Source organism: Salmo trutta, chromosome 12, assembly GCF_901001165.1.
Source record: "Salmo trutta chromosome 12, fSalTru1.1, whole genome shotgun sequence".
Taxonomy (NCBI): Eukaryota; Metazoa; Chordata; class Actinopteri; order Salmoniformes; family Salmonidae; genus Salmo; species Salmo trutta.
This window is the reverse complement of record NC_042968.1, coordinates 36,235,786-36,248,285: the sequence shown is the minus strand read 5'-3', so window position 1 is coordinate 36,248,285 and position 12,500 is coordinate 36,235,786. Positions and strand designations below refer to the sequence as shown.

Genomic DNA, 12,500 nt, shown 5'->3' with positions numbered 1-12,500 from the left:
TAAACCAGTTTTTTAGAAATTTTGCAATGTATTAAAATAAAAAACAGAAATACCTTATTTACATAAGTATTCAGACCCTTTGCTATGAGACTCAGGTGCATCCTATTTCCATTGATCTTCCTTGAGATGTTTCTACAACTTGATTGGAGTCCACCTGTGGTAAATTAAATTGATTGGACAAGATTTGGAAAGGCAGACACGTGTCTATATAAGGTCCCACAGTTGACAGTGCATGTCAGAGTAAAAAAAGCCGTGAGGTCGAAGGAATTGTCCGCAGAACTCTGAGACAGGATTGTGTCGAGGCACAGATCTGGGGAATAGAACCAAAACATTTCTGCAGCATTGAAGGTTCCCATTAACACAATGTCCTCCATCATTCTTAAATGGAAGAAGTTTGGAACCACCAAGACTCTTCCTAGAGCTGGCCCACCCGGCCAAACTGAGCAATGGGGGAGATGGGCATTGGTCAGGGAGGTGACCAAGAACCCAATGGTCATTCTGACAGAGCTCCAGAGTTCCTCTGTGGAGATGGGAGAACCTTCCAGAATGACAAACATCTCTGCAGCACTCCACCAATCAGGCCTTTATGGTTGAGTGGGCAGATTGAAGCCAATCCTCAGTAAAAGGCACATGACAGCTCGCTTGGAGTTTGCCAAAAGGCACCTAAAGGACTATCAGACCATGAGAAACAAGATTCTCTGGTCTGATGAAACCAAGATTGAACTCTTTGGCCTGAATGCCAAACATCACGTCTGGAGGAAACCTGGCAATGTTTTTCAGCAGCAGGGACTGGGAGACTAGTCAGGATTGAGGGAAAGATGAACGGAGCAAAGTACAGAGAGATCCTCGATGAAAACCTGCTCCAGAGCACTCAGGACCTCAGACAGGGGTGAAGGTTCACCTTCCAACAGGACAATGAGCCTAAGCACACAGCCAAGACAACGCAGGAGTAGCTTCCGGACAAGTCTCTGAATGTTCTTGAGTGGCCCAGCCAGAGCCCGGACTTAAACCTAATCGAACATCTCTGGAGAGACCTGAAAAAGCTGTGCAACGACGCTCCCCATCCAACCTGACAGAGCTTGAGAGGATCTGCAGAGAAGAATGGGAGAAACTCCTCAAATACAGGTGTGCCAAGCTTGTAGCGTCATACCCAAGAAGACTCGAGGCTGTAATCGCTGCCAAAGGTGCTTCAACAAAGTACTGAGTAAAGGGTCTGAATACTTATGTAAATGTGATATTTCAGTTTTTTAAATTTATACATTTGCAAAAATGTATAAAAAACAGTTTTTGGTTTGTCATTATGGGGTATTGTGTGTAGATTGATGAGGGGGAAAAAACGATTTAATACATTTTATAATAAGGCTGTAACGTAACAAAATGTGGGAAAAAATCAGAGGGTCTGAATACTTTCAGAATGCACTGTATGTGAGGTTTTATGTGTTGTTGGAGGTGCGTGTTGGTCAGTTTAGTTCAGAAAAACGCTGCCCTCGTCAATCTGCCGCCATAAGCGGCCGACTAATCCTGCCTATTGAGCGGGCCGGCCGTGTTTATACGTTGCAGTTTATTCACGTTTCACTGGACTACGTCAGTGGAGGCTTTGGGTAAGACTATAAGGTATTTGTTCTTATAAGGCCCTGCATGGTTTTGGCCAGGGGCTGGTTTTTGGTTGGGGTTGAGGTTGAGGGTATAGAGGTGGGGCTTGAGGCAGCTCTGGTCGGGGGGAAAGGGGAGGTGGCATGATGCAAACAACTATCTGCGATCTCGTGAGAGAAAACCAAGAGTTATGTTAAAAGCTGATCTAGCCTAAAAACATTAGGGGAGTATGAATGTTAACGGCTGCTCTGTTGTTCTTTTGCTCTCTGTCTCTGTCTCTGTCTCTGTCTCTCTCTCTCTCTCTCTCTCTCTCTCTCTCTCTCTCTCTCTCTCTCTCTCTCTCGGTCTCTCTTCAGACTGGACTGGTCTATACAGGAGAGGACAGTCTCTTCATCCAGCCGGTCAGCAGTTCTTCCAGCTCCTTCTCCGGGTTGCAGCACAGGGTGGTCCGACACCGACGCTCAGCCAAGACCAGCCCTCCTTCTGTCCCTCCCCCTGGATCCACAGCTGCAGACAAGCAGCCCAAGGACTGCGGCACCATTACAGGTGAGTGACAGAAAGGTTGAATGGTGGATAGTGGATATTGGATACCATTGGACTGCCACTGCCACTTTCGATTGATTTGGTGGATTTTGGAAGGGAAAGGAAAGGGGATTGAAGTGAGAGAGCGGGTCCTCCGTGTCTGTGAAGTGTGGCTGTACTTTGTCATTGTTTTAGTAACGATCAATCAATAGTCGAAGTGACAGCTGCATGTACATTAGATAACAGTCATGTTATGGTTGTGGTCTAATTGATTTTCAAAAGCTTCATTACCATACATGCAAGTTTATTAGGCCCTTTTGTAACTTCTATGCATAACTTATTCTAGTCAGTAGGGTTCAAATGTAATCAGAAGCTTTGAAGGAAGGAGAGAAGTAGTCCATCAGAAGCTTTGAAGGAAGGAGAGAAGTAGTCCATTAGAAGCTTTGAAGGAAGGAGAGAAGTAGTCCATTAGAAGCTTTGAAGGAAGGAGAGAAGTAGTCCATTAGAAGCTTTGAAGGAAGGAGAGAAGTAGTCCATTAGAAGCTTTGAAGGAAGGAGAGAAGTAGTCCATTAGAAGCTTTGAAGGAAGGAGAGAAGTAGTCCATTAGAAGCTTTGAAGGAAGGAGAGAAGTAGTCCATTAGAAGCTTTGAAGGAAGGAGAGAAGTAGTCCATCAGAAGCTTTGAAGGAAGGAGAGAAGTAGTCCATCAGAAGCTTTGAAGGAAGGAGAGAAGTAGTCCATTAGAAGCTTTGAAGGAAGGAGAGAAGTAGTCCATTAGAAGCTTTGAAGGAAGGAGAGAAGTAGTCCATCAGAAGCTTTGAAGGAAGGAGAGAAGTAGTCCATTAGAAGCTTTGAAGGAAGGAGAGAAGTAGTCCATCAGAAGCTTTGAAGGAAGGAGAGAAGTAGTCCATCAGAAGCTTTGAAGGAAGGAGAGAAGTAGTCCATTAGAAGCTTTGAAGGAAGGAGAGAAGTAGTCCATTAGAAGCTTTGAAGGAAGGAGAGAAGTAGACCATCCATGCAGACTGTGTGATGGTCAATTGACTGAGTTGAATTGACGTGACCCCCTTGAAATGCCTCAGAGCATTAAAACCTTTCCCAAATTGAACGCCATCCCCTTAAGAGACATTAGAAGAAGACAAAAAGGATCCATCAAATCCATTTGGTGTGTCATCATAGTGGTCTCTGACTTGTGGTCAGACTCGCTCAGGTGGAACAAACTTAAACCTTTTTTCAATGCTGAATTGAATGTCATTGAGAAAACAGCAAGGTGCCATAATACATTTTTTCGTAAACATCCTTTCTAAATTTTAAAATATTCCATGAAGTTGTCGTATAGTTTTTCAAAAGTATCTGTAATCTGATTACAATATTTTTCACTGGTGACGTAACTGACTACAGTTACAGTTCTTTTGTAATCAAATTACATGTAACTGACATGTAATCAGTTACTGCCCAACCCTTGACGCCATCTTCTTCCCCATGTCTTTGTGGTACAGTAGTTTAGTATTCAGGAGTCGTCCTGGTGTAGGTTTCATAAATCATGGGTTTCTGAGCAATATTTATAGCTCTCTTCACATTCTTTGATGTTTATTTAGCTTCAATCTGTTGGAAGGAGAGGCGTTTCAGGGCTGGCAGCTGGGCCTTGTTTTAATGTGCATTTCCACTCTTTAAACTCCTGTTGGGGCCTGCTCTGTCTGTCTCTGTCTGCCTGTTGGTCTGTCTGTCTCTCTCTGTCGGTCTCTGTTTATTTTTCTCTTGCTTTTTTCATCTGTCTGCGCTTTTTTTTCTCTGTCTTTTTCTCTCTCAATTCAATTTCAATTCAATTTCAATTCAAGTGACTTTATTGGCATGGGAAACATATGTTTACATTGTGAAATAGATATTAAACAAAAGTGAAATAGACCAGCCAGAAAAAGTTTTACATTACACTCACAAAAGTTTGGCTCACAGAGCATCGACCGGCCTTCAGAACTACAGTGCAAAACATTACATTCTTGAATGTATAGTGTATTTTGGTCCCAATGTCTCATGAGTTTTAAATATTTTAAGGAATGTTAAATGAATGTGTACATGAAGTGTATACAAAAATATACAGTTGAAGTGGGAAGTTTACATACACTTAGGTTGGAGTCATTAAAACTCGTTTTTCAACCACTCCACATATTTCTTGTTAACAAACTATAGTTTTGGCAAGTCAATTAGGACATCTACTTTGTGCATGACACAAGTCATTTTCCCAACAATTGTTTATAGACAGATTATTTCACTTATAATTCACTGTATCACAATTCCAGTGAGTCAGAAGTTTACAAACACTAAGTTGACTGTGCCTTTAAACAGCTTGCAAAATTCGAGAAAATTATGTCATGGCTTTAGAAGCTTCTGACAGGCTAATTGACATCATTTGAGTCAATTGGAGGTGTACCTGTGGATGTATTTCAAGGCCTACCTTCAAACTCAGTGCCTCTTTGCTTGACATCATGGGAAAATCAAAAGAAATCAGCCAAGACCTCAGAAAGAAAATTGTAGACCTCCGCAAGTCTGGTTAATCCTTGGGAGCAATTTCCAAACGCCTGAAGGTACCATGTTCATCTGTACAAACAATACTATGCAAGTATAAACACCATGGGACCACGCAGTCGTCATACCGCTCAGGAAGGAGATGCGTTCTGTCTCCTAGAGATGAACGTACTTTGGTGCGAAAAGTGCAAATCAATCCCAGAACAACAGCAAAGGACCTTGTGAAGATGCTGGAGGAAACAGGTAGAAAAGTATCTATATCCACAGTAAAACAAGTCCTATATCGACATAACCTGAAAGGCCGCTCAGCAAGAAAGAAGCCACTGCTCCAAAACCGCCATAAAAAAGCCAGACTACGTTTTGCAACTGCACATGGGGACAAAGATCGTATTTTTTGGAGAAATGTCCTCTGGTCTGATGGAACAAAAATAAAACTGTTTGGCCATGATGACCATTGTTATGTTTGGAGGAAAAAGGGGGATGCGTGCAAGGCGAAGAACACCATCCCAACCGTGAAGCACGGGGGTGTCAGCATCATGTTGTGGGGCTGCTTTGCTGCCTGAGGGACTGGAGCACTTCAGAAAATAGATGGCATCATGAGGAATTATGTGGATATATTGAAGCAACATCTCAAGACATCAGTCAGGAAGTTTCAAGCTTGGTCGCAAATGGGTCTTCCAAATGGACAATGCATACTTCCCCAAGCATACTTCCAAAGTTGTGGCAAAATGGCTTAAGGACAACAAAGTCAAGGTATTGGAGTGGCCATCAGAAAGCCCTGACCTCAATCCTATAGAAAAGTTGTGGGCAGAACTGAAATAGCGTGTGCGAGCAAGGAGGCCTACAAACCTGACTCAGTTACACCAGCGTTGTCAGGAGGAATGGGCCAAAATTCACCCAACTTATTGTGGGAAGCTTGTGGAAGGCTACCCGAAATGTTTGACCCAAGTTAAACAATTTAAAGGCAATGCTACCAAATACTAATTGAGTGTATGTAAACTTCTGACCCACTGGGAATGTGATGAAAACATTTAAAGCTGAAATAAATCATTCTCTCTACTATTATTCAGACATTTCACATTCTTCAAAGAAAGTGGTAATCCTAACTGACCTAAGACAGGGAATTGTTACTAGGATTAAATGTCAGGAATTGTGAAAAACTGAGTTTAAATGTATTTGGCTAAGGTGTATTTAAACTTCCCACTTCAACTGTATATATTAATTAGATTATTTTTTTGTATTGTTTTTGGATGCTGCGTTGTTGGATTTGTAGTGTTTTTGGATGCTGCGTTGTTGGATTTGTAGTGTTTTTGGAGGCTGCATAGTTGGATGTGTAGTTCTTTTGGGTGCTGTATTTTGGGGATTTGTAATTCTTTTGGGATGCGTTTTATAAAATGCATGGAGGTCATGAAGTCTATTTTGCGTAATACAAGTTCAGCTACTACTGCTATTAGATTGTAGATAATAAATGGATGCTTTGTTAGATTGTGTCATTGAATTCTGGTAAAATATGAAGGTCTTGTCAAAACAGGACGCACGTCATACAATAACAACATATTGTTAAAGCTTTTATGGAAAGAACCAAATAGCTATAATAGCACATTTTGTTTTCTTTTTCCTTCTTCTTTGTGGAAATAGCAACTGCTCTCCACCTTTTGGATGATGTTGCTATCACGTTGCTTCAGAGACAATTTAAACCTTCCCACAGTTTTTTTTCTCGCTACAACGTCTCTGTTCCAAATGGAACCCTATTCCCTTTGTAGTGCACTATCTTTAACCAGGGCCCGTAGGGGACGTCTCCCCAGTGCCTTGTCAATGGTGTGGCACTGGGGAGTGCCACACCATTCTAGACCGTGTGTGTGTGTGTGTGTGTGTGTGTGTGTGTGTGTGTGTGTGTGTGTGTGTAATCGGAATGGCCGATTAATTAGGGCCGATTTCAAGTTTTCATAACAATCGGTAATCGGTATTTTTGGACAACGATTTGCCGATTTTTATTATTATTATAATATTTGTTTACACCTTTATTTAACTAGGCAAGTCAGTTAAGAACACATTCTTATTTTCAATGACGGCCTAGGAACGGTGGGTTAACTGCCTTGTTCAGGGGCAGAACGACAGATTTTTACCTTGTCAGCTCGGGGATTCGTTTTTGCAACCTTCCGGTTACTAGTCCAACGCTCTAACCACCTGCCTTACATTGCACTCCACGAGGAGCCTGCGTGGCAGGCTGACTACCTGTTACGCGAGGGCAGCAAGAAGCCAAGGTAAGTTGCTAGCTAGCATTAAACTTATCTTATAAAAAACAATCAATCTTAACATAATCACTAGTTTATCTAGCGTGTCCTGCGTTGCATTTAATCGATGCGGTGCCTGTTAATTTCTCATTGAATCACAGCCTACTTCAACAAACGGGTGATGATTTAACAAGCGCATTTGCGAAAAAAGCACTCTCGTTGCACCATGTACCTAACCATAAACATCAATGCCTTTCTTTAAAATCAATACACAAGTATATATTTTTAAACCTGCATATTTAGTTAATATTGCCTGCTAACAAGAATTTCTTATAACTAGGGCAATTGTGTCACTTCTCTTGCGTTCCGTGCAAGCAGTCAGGGTATATGCAGCAGTTTGGGCCGCCTGGCTCATTGCGAACTGTGTGAAGTCCATTTATTCCTAACAAAGGCCGTAATTAATTTGCCAGAATTGAACATAATTATGACATACCATTGAAGGTTGTACAATGTAACAGCAACATATCGATTTAGGGATGCCATCCATTAGATAAAATACGAAACGGTTCCGTATTTCACTGAAAGAATAAACGTTTTGTTTTCAAAATGATAGTTTCCGGATTCGGCCATTTCAATGACCAAGGGCTCGTATTTCTGTGTGGTATTATGTTATAATTAAGTCTATGGTTTGATAGAGCAGTCTGACTGAGCGATGGTAGGCACCAGCAGGCTCGTAAGCATTCATTCAAACAGCACTTTCGTGTGTTTGCCAGCAGCTCTTGCAATGCTTCAAGCATTGCGCTGTTTATGTCTTCAAGCCTATCAACTCCCGAGATTAGGCTGGTGTAACCGATGTGAAATGGCTAGCTAGTTAGCGGGGTGCGCGCTAATAGCGTTTCAATCGGTGACTTCACTCGCTCTGAGACTTGGAGTAGTTGTTCTCCTTGCTCTGCATGGGTAACGCTGCTTCGAGGGTGGCTGTTGTCGATGTGTTCCTGGTTCGAGCCCAGGTTGGAGCGAGGAGAGGGACGGAAGCTATACTGTTACACTGGCAATACTAAAGTGCCTATAAGAACATCCAATAGTCAAAGGTATATGAACTACAAATGGTATAGAGAGAAATAGTCCTATAATAACTACAACCTAAAACTTCTTACCTGGGAATATTGAAGACTCATGTTAAAAGGAACCACCAGCTTTCATATGTCCCCATGTTCTGAGCAAGGAACTTAAACGTTAGCTTTTTTTACATGGCACATATTGCACTTTTACTTCTTCTCCAACACTTTGTTTTTGCATTATTTAAACCAAATTGAACATGTTTCATTATTTATTTGAGGCTAAATAGATTTTATTGATGTATTATATTAAGTTAAAATAAGTGTTCATTCAGTGTTGCTGTAATTGTCATTATTACAAATAAATGAAAAAAATAGGCCGATTAATTGGTATCCGCTTTTTTGGTCCTCCAATAATCGGTATTGGCGTTGAAAAATCATATTCGGTCGACCTCTACCCCAAACATTACATAAGGAGTCGGCCGCACAGACCACCAGCACTTAGACAACCTGTAGAAATAAATTATTTCCATATGTTCATATCTAGAACACGAAAGAGAGAGAGAGATCTGAGAAATCGTCAAATTGTTTTTTTTTACCAAATTACCATATGACAGACCACGTATTCACTAGGCACACTCTAATTGACAAACTATTCTTGCTTTGTTGACTTAAAAAAAATAAAAAAATAATAATAATCTCAGTAAGACCAAAATAATGTTGTTCCAAAAAAGGTCCAGTCGCCAGGACCACAAATACAAATTCCATCTAGACACCATTGCCATAGAGTAAACAAAAAAACTATACATACCTCGGCCTAAACATCTGCGCCACAGGTAACTTCCACAAAGCTGTGTACGAGCTGAGAGACAAGGCAAGAAGGACCTTCTATGCCATTAAAAGGAACATCAAATTCGACGTACCAATTAGGATCTGGCTAAAAATACTGGAATCAGTTATAAAACCCATTGCCCTTTATGGTTGTGAGGTCTGGGGTCCGCTCACCAACCAAGAATTCACCAAATTGAAACTCTGCATGCAGAATTCTGCAAAAATATCCTCTGTGTACAACGTAAAAACCAAATAATGCATGCAGAGCAGAATTAGGCCGACACACCGTTCAAAATCCAGAAAAGAGCCGTTCAATTCTACAACCACCTAAAAGGAAGCGATTCCCAAACCTTCCACAACAAAATCACCTACAGAGAGATGAACCTGGAGAAGAGTCCCCTAAGCAAGCTGATCCTGGGGCTCTGTTCACAAACAAACACACCTCACAGAGCCCCAGGACAGCAACACAATTAGACCCAACAAAATCACGAGATTACAACAAGATAATTACATGACACATTGGAAAGAATTAACAAAAAAACAGAGAGTACATAGTGGCAGAATACCTGAGCACTGTGACTGACCCAAAATAAAGGAAAGCTTTGACTATGTACAGACTCAGTGAGCATAGCCTTGCTATTGAGAAAGGTGGAATGAGGTGGTGGAAACTGAAGTGCCAAATTTATGACCATATTAGAGACCATATTAGAGACACTTATTTCCCTCAGATTACACAGACCCACAAATAATTTGAAAACAAACCCAATTTTGATAAACTCCTATTTCTGTTGGGTGAAAGACTGCAGTGTGCCATCACAGCAGCAAGATTTGTGACCTGTTGTCACGTCCTGACCAGTAAAGGAGTTATTTGTAATTGTAGTATGGTCAGGGCGTGGCAGGGGGTGTTTGTTTTGTGTGTTTTGGGATTTTTTGGTTCTTGGGGATTTTGGTTCTAGTTTTCTATTTCTATGTTTTATTTTTTCTATGTGTGGCCAAGTATGGCTTCCAATCAGAGGCAGGTGTCTTTCGTTGTCTCTGATTGGAAGCCATACTTAGGCATCCTGTTTTTTCCTTTGGGTTTGTGGGTGGTTATTTTCTGTATAGCCTGTGTGCCTTATGGAACTGTTTTGTTGTCTGTTTATTTTGTTTTGAGTGTTCTTTCAAATAAAGAAGAAAGATGAGCACTATACCCGCTGCATTTTGGTCACCGTTCATCGACGCCTCTGACATAACCACCCACCAGTGAAGACCAAGCAGCGGAAGAAGGAGCAGCAGGAGAAGTATTTGGAGTCATGGACGTGGGAGGAGATCCTCGATGGCAAGGGTCCATGGAGCCAGGCTGGGGAGTACCAGCGATCGAAGGAGGAGCTGGAGGAAGCAAAGAGGGAACGACGGAGGTACGAGGCGTTGTATCCTATTCAGGAGGTGAGGAGGCAACCCCAAAAATATTTTTTTGGGGGGGGCATAAGGGGAGTGTCACTAGGTCAGGGGGGAACCCTAACCTAACTTCCCGGGCTATATGGAGGGAGCCATGGAGGAAACCAGAGCCGGTCGAGGAGTCAAGAGCAGATGACTACGCTGGATTCCGGAGAAAAGGACTGGTGGAGAGCGCACAACGGAGCAGACGCACAGAGGGAGGAGCTAGGCAGCATGGAGGTATGCGCACTATGTCGCCCATAAGCACTCAGAGTCCGGTGCGGTCGATACAGGCTCCGCAACTTTGTCGTGCGACAGCTAGCCGGCAGCCACTAAAAAGTGCGCCGGCGCAGCGTATCTGGCCTCCAGTGCGGCTCCTCGGCCTAGGATATCCCACACCTGCTCCACGCACGATACCCTGCATTCCCCAGCACAGCCCAGTTCGTCCTGTTCCAGCGCTTCGCCCTTGCCGGGCTAGAGTGAGCATTGAGCCAGGACGGGTCATGCTGGCTGTAAGTGTCAGACCTCCAGGGAGAATCCTGGGCCCAGGATATCCTACGCCTGCTCCAGGTACGGTGCCCCTCATTCCCCAGCACAGCCCAGTTCGCCCTGTGCCAGCGCTACGCCCGTGCCGGGCTACAGGGACCATCCAGCCAGGACGGAGTGTGCCAGCCCTGAGCTCCAGACCTCCGGTGCGCCTCCACGGCTCAGTGTGCCTCCTGCCTGCTCTGCGCACCCAGTCTCCTGTAAGTCTTCCCACTCCGGGGAGACCAGTCCCAGCTCCACGCAGGAAGCCTCCAGTGACGCTCCTCAGCCCGGAGCCTCCAGTGACGCTCCTCAGCCCGGAGCCTCCAGCAACGCTCCTCAGCCCGGAGCCTCCAGCGACGCTCCTCAGCTCGGAGTCTCTAGCGACGCTCCTCAGCCCAGAGCCTCCAGCGACGCACCCCAATCATGAGCCTCCAGCGACGCTTCCCAGTCAGGAGCCTCCAACGACACTCCACAGCCCGGAGCCCCCAGCGACGCTCCTCAGCCCGGAGCCTCCAGCGATGCTCCTCAGCCCAGAGCCTCCAGCGACGCTCCTCAGCCCGGAGCCTCCAGCGATGCTCCCCAGCCCAGAGCCTCCAGCGACGCTCCCCAGCCCGGAGCCTCCAGCGACGCTCCTCAGCCCGGAGCCCCCAGCGACACTCCTCAGCCCGGAGCCTCCAGTGATGCTCTCCAGTCAGGAGCCTTCAGCGACGCCCTCCAGTCAGGAGCCTCCAGCGACGCTCCTCAGCCCGGAGCCCCCAGCGACACTCCCCAGCCAGGAGCCTCCAGCGACGCTCCTCAGCCCGGAGCCTCCAGTGATGCTCTCCAGTCAGGAGCCTTCAGCGACGCCCTCCAGTCAGGAGCCTCCAGCGACGCTCCTCAGCCCGGAGCCCCCAGCGACACTCCTCAGCCCGGAGCCTCCAGTGATGCTCTCCAGTCAGGAGCCTTCAGCGACGCCCTCCAGTCAGGAGCCTCCAGCGATGCTCCTCAGCCCGGAGCCTCCAGCGACGCGCCTCAGCCCGGAGCCTCCAGCGACGCTCCCCAGCCAGGAGCCTCCAGCGACGCTCCTCAGCCCGGAGCCTCCAGCGACGCGCCTCAGCCCGGAGCCTCCAGCGACGCTCCTCAGCCCGGAGCCTCCAGCGACGCTCCCCAGTCAGGAGCCTTCAGCGACGCTCCTCAGCCCGGAGCCTCCAGCGACGCCTCTCAGCCCAGAGTCTTCTGAACGGGAGCTACGCCCAGAGCCAGAGCCACCTCCGTAGTGGGAGGATTGGCGAAGGGGGGTTGTAGCACAGGAACCGTCGTTGACGGTGGCCACCCTCCCTTCCCTCCTTTTAGGTTTGGGGTTGGTTTTGTGTTTTTTTTTGTTTTGGAGGGGATACTGTCACGTCCTGACCAGTAAAGGGGTCATTTGTAATTGTAGTATGGTCAGGTCGTGGCAGGGGGTGTTTGTTTTGTGTGTTTTTTGGTTCTAGGGGATTTTGGTTCTAGTTTTCTATTTCTATGTTTTCTTTTTCTATGTGTGGCCAAGTATGGCTTCCAATCAGAGGCAGGTGTCTTTCGTTGTCTCTGATTGGAAGCCATACTTAGGCAGCCTGTTTTTTCCTTTGGGTTTGTGGGTGGTTATTTTCTGTATAGCCTGTGTGCCTTATGGAACTGTTTTGTTGTCTGTTTATTTTGTTTTGAGTGTTCTTTCTAAATAAAGATGAAAGATGAGCACTATACCCGCTGCATTTTGGTCACCGTTCATCGACGCCTCTGACACCTGTTGCCACAAGAAAGGGCAACCAGTGAAGAACAAACA

The 12,500-nt window shown here is 45.2% G+C and overlaps 1 protein-coding gene across 3 annotated transcripts in view; it reads left to right on the top strand.

The window, feature by feature from the left end:
• Positions 1 to 12,500, top strand: part of LOC115203456 (A disintegrin and metalloproteinase with thrombospondin motifs 17) — a 235,254-nt gene that overhangs the window by 22,515 nt on the left and 200,239 nt on the right. For all 3 annotated transcript variants that reach the window (XM_029768142.1, XM_029768140.1, XM_029768141.1), the window contains exon 3: positions 1,950 to 2,139. In XM_029768142.1, coding sequence (XP_029624002.1) covers positions 1,950 to 2,139 — 190 coding nt within the window. The remainder of the gene's footprint in view (positions 1 to 1,949; positions 2,140 to 12,500) is intronic.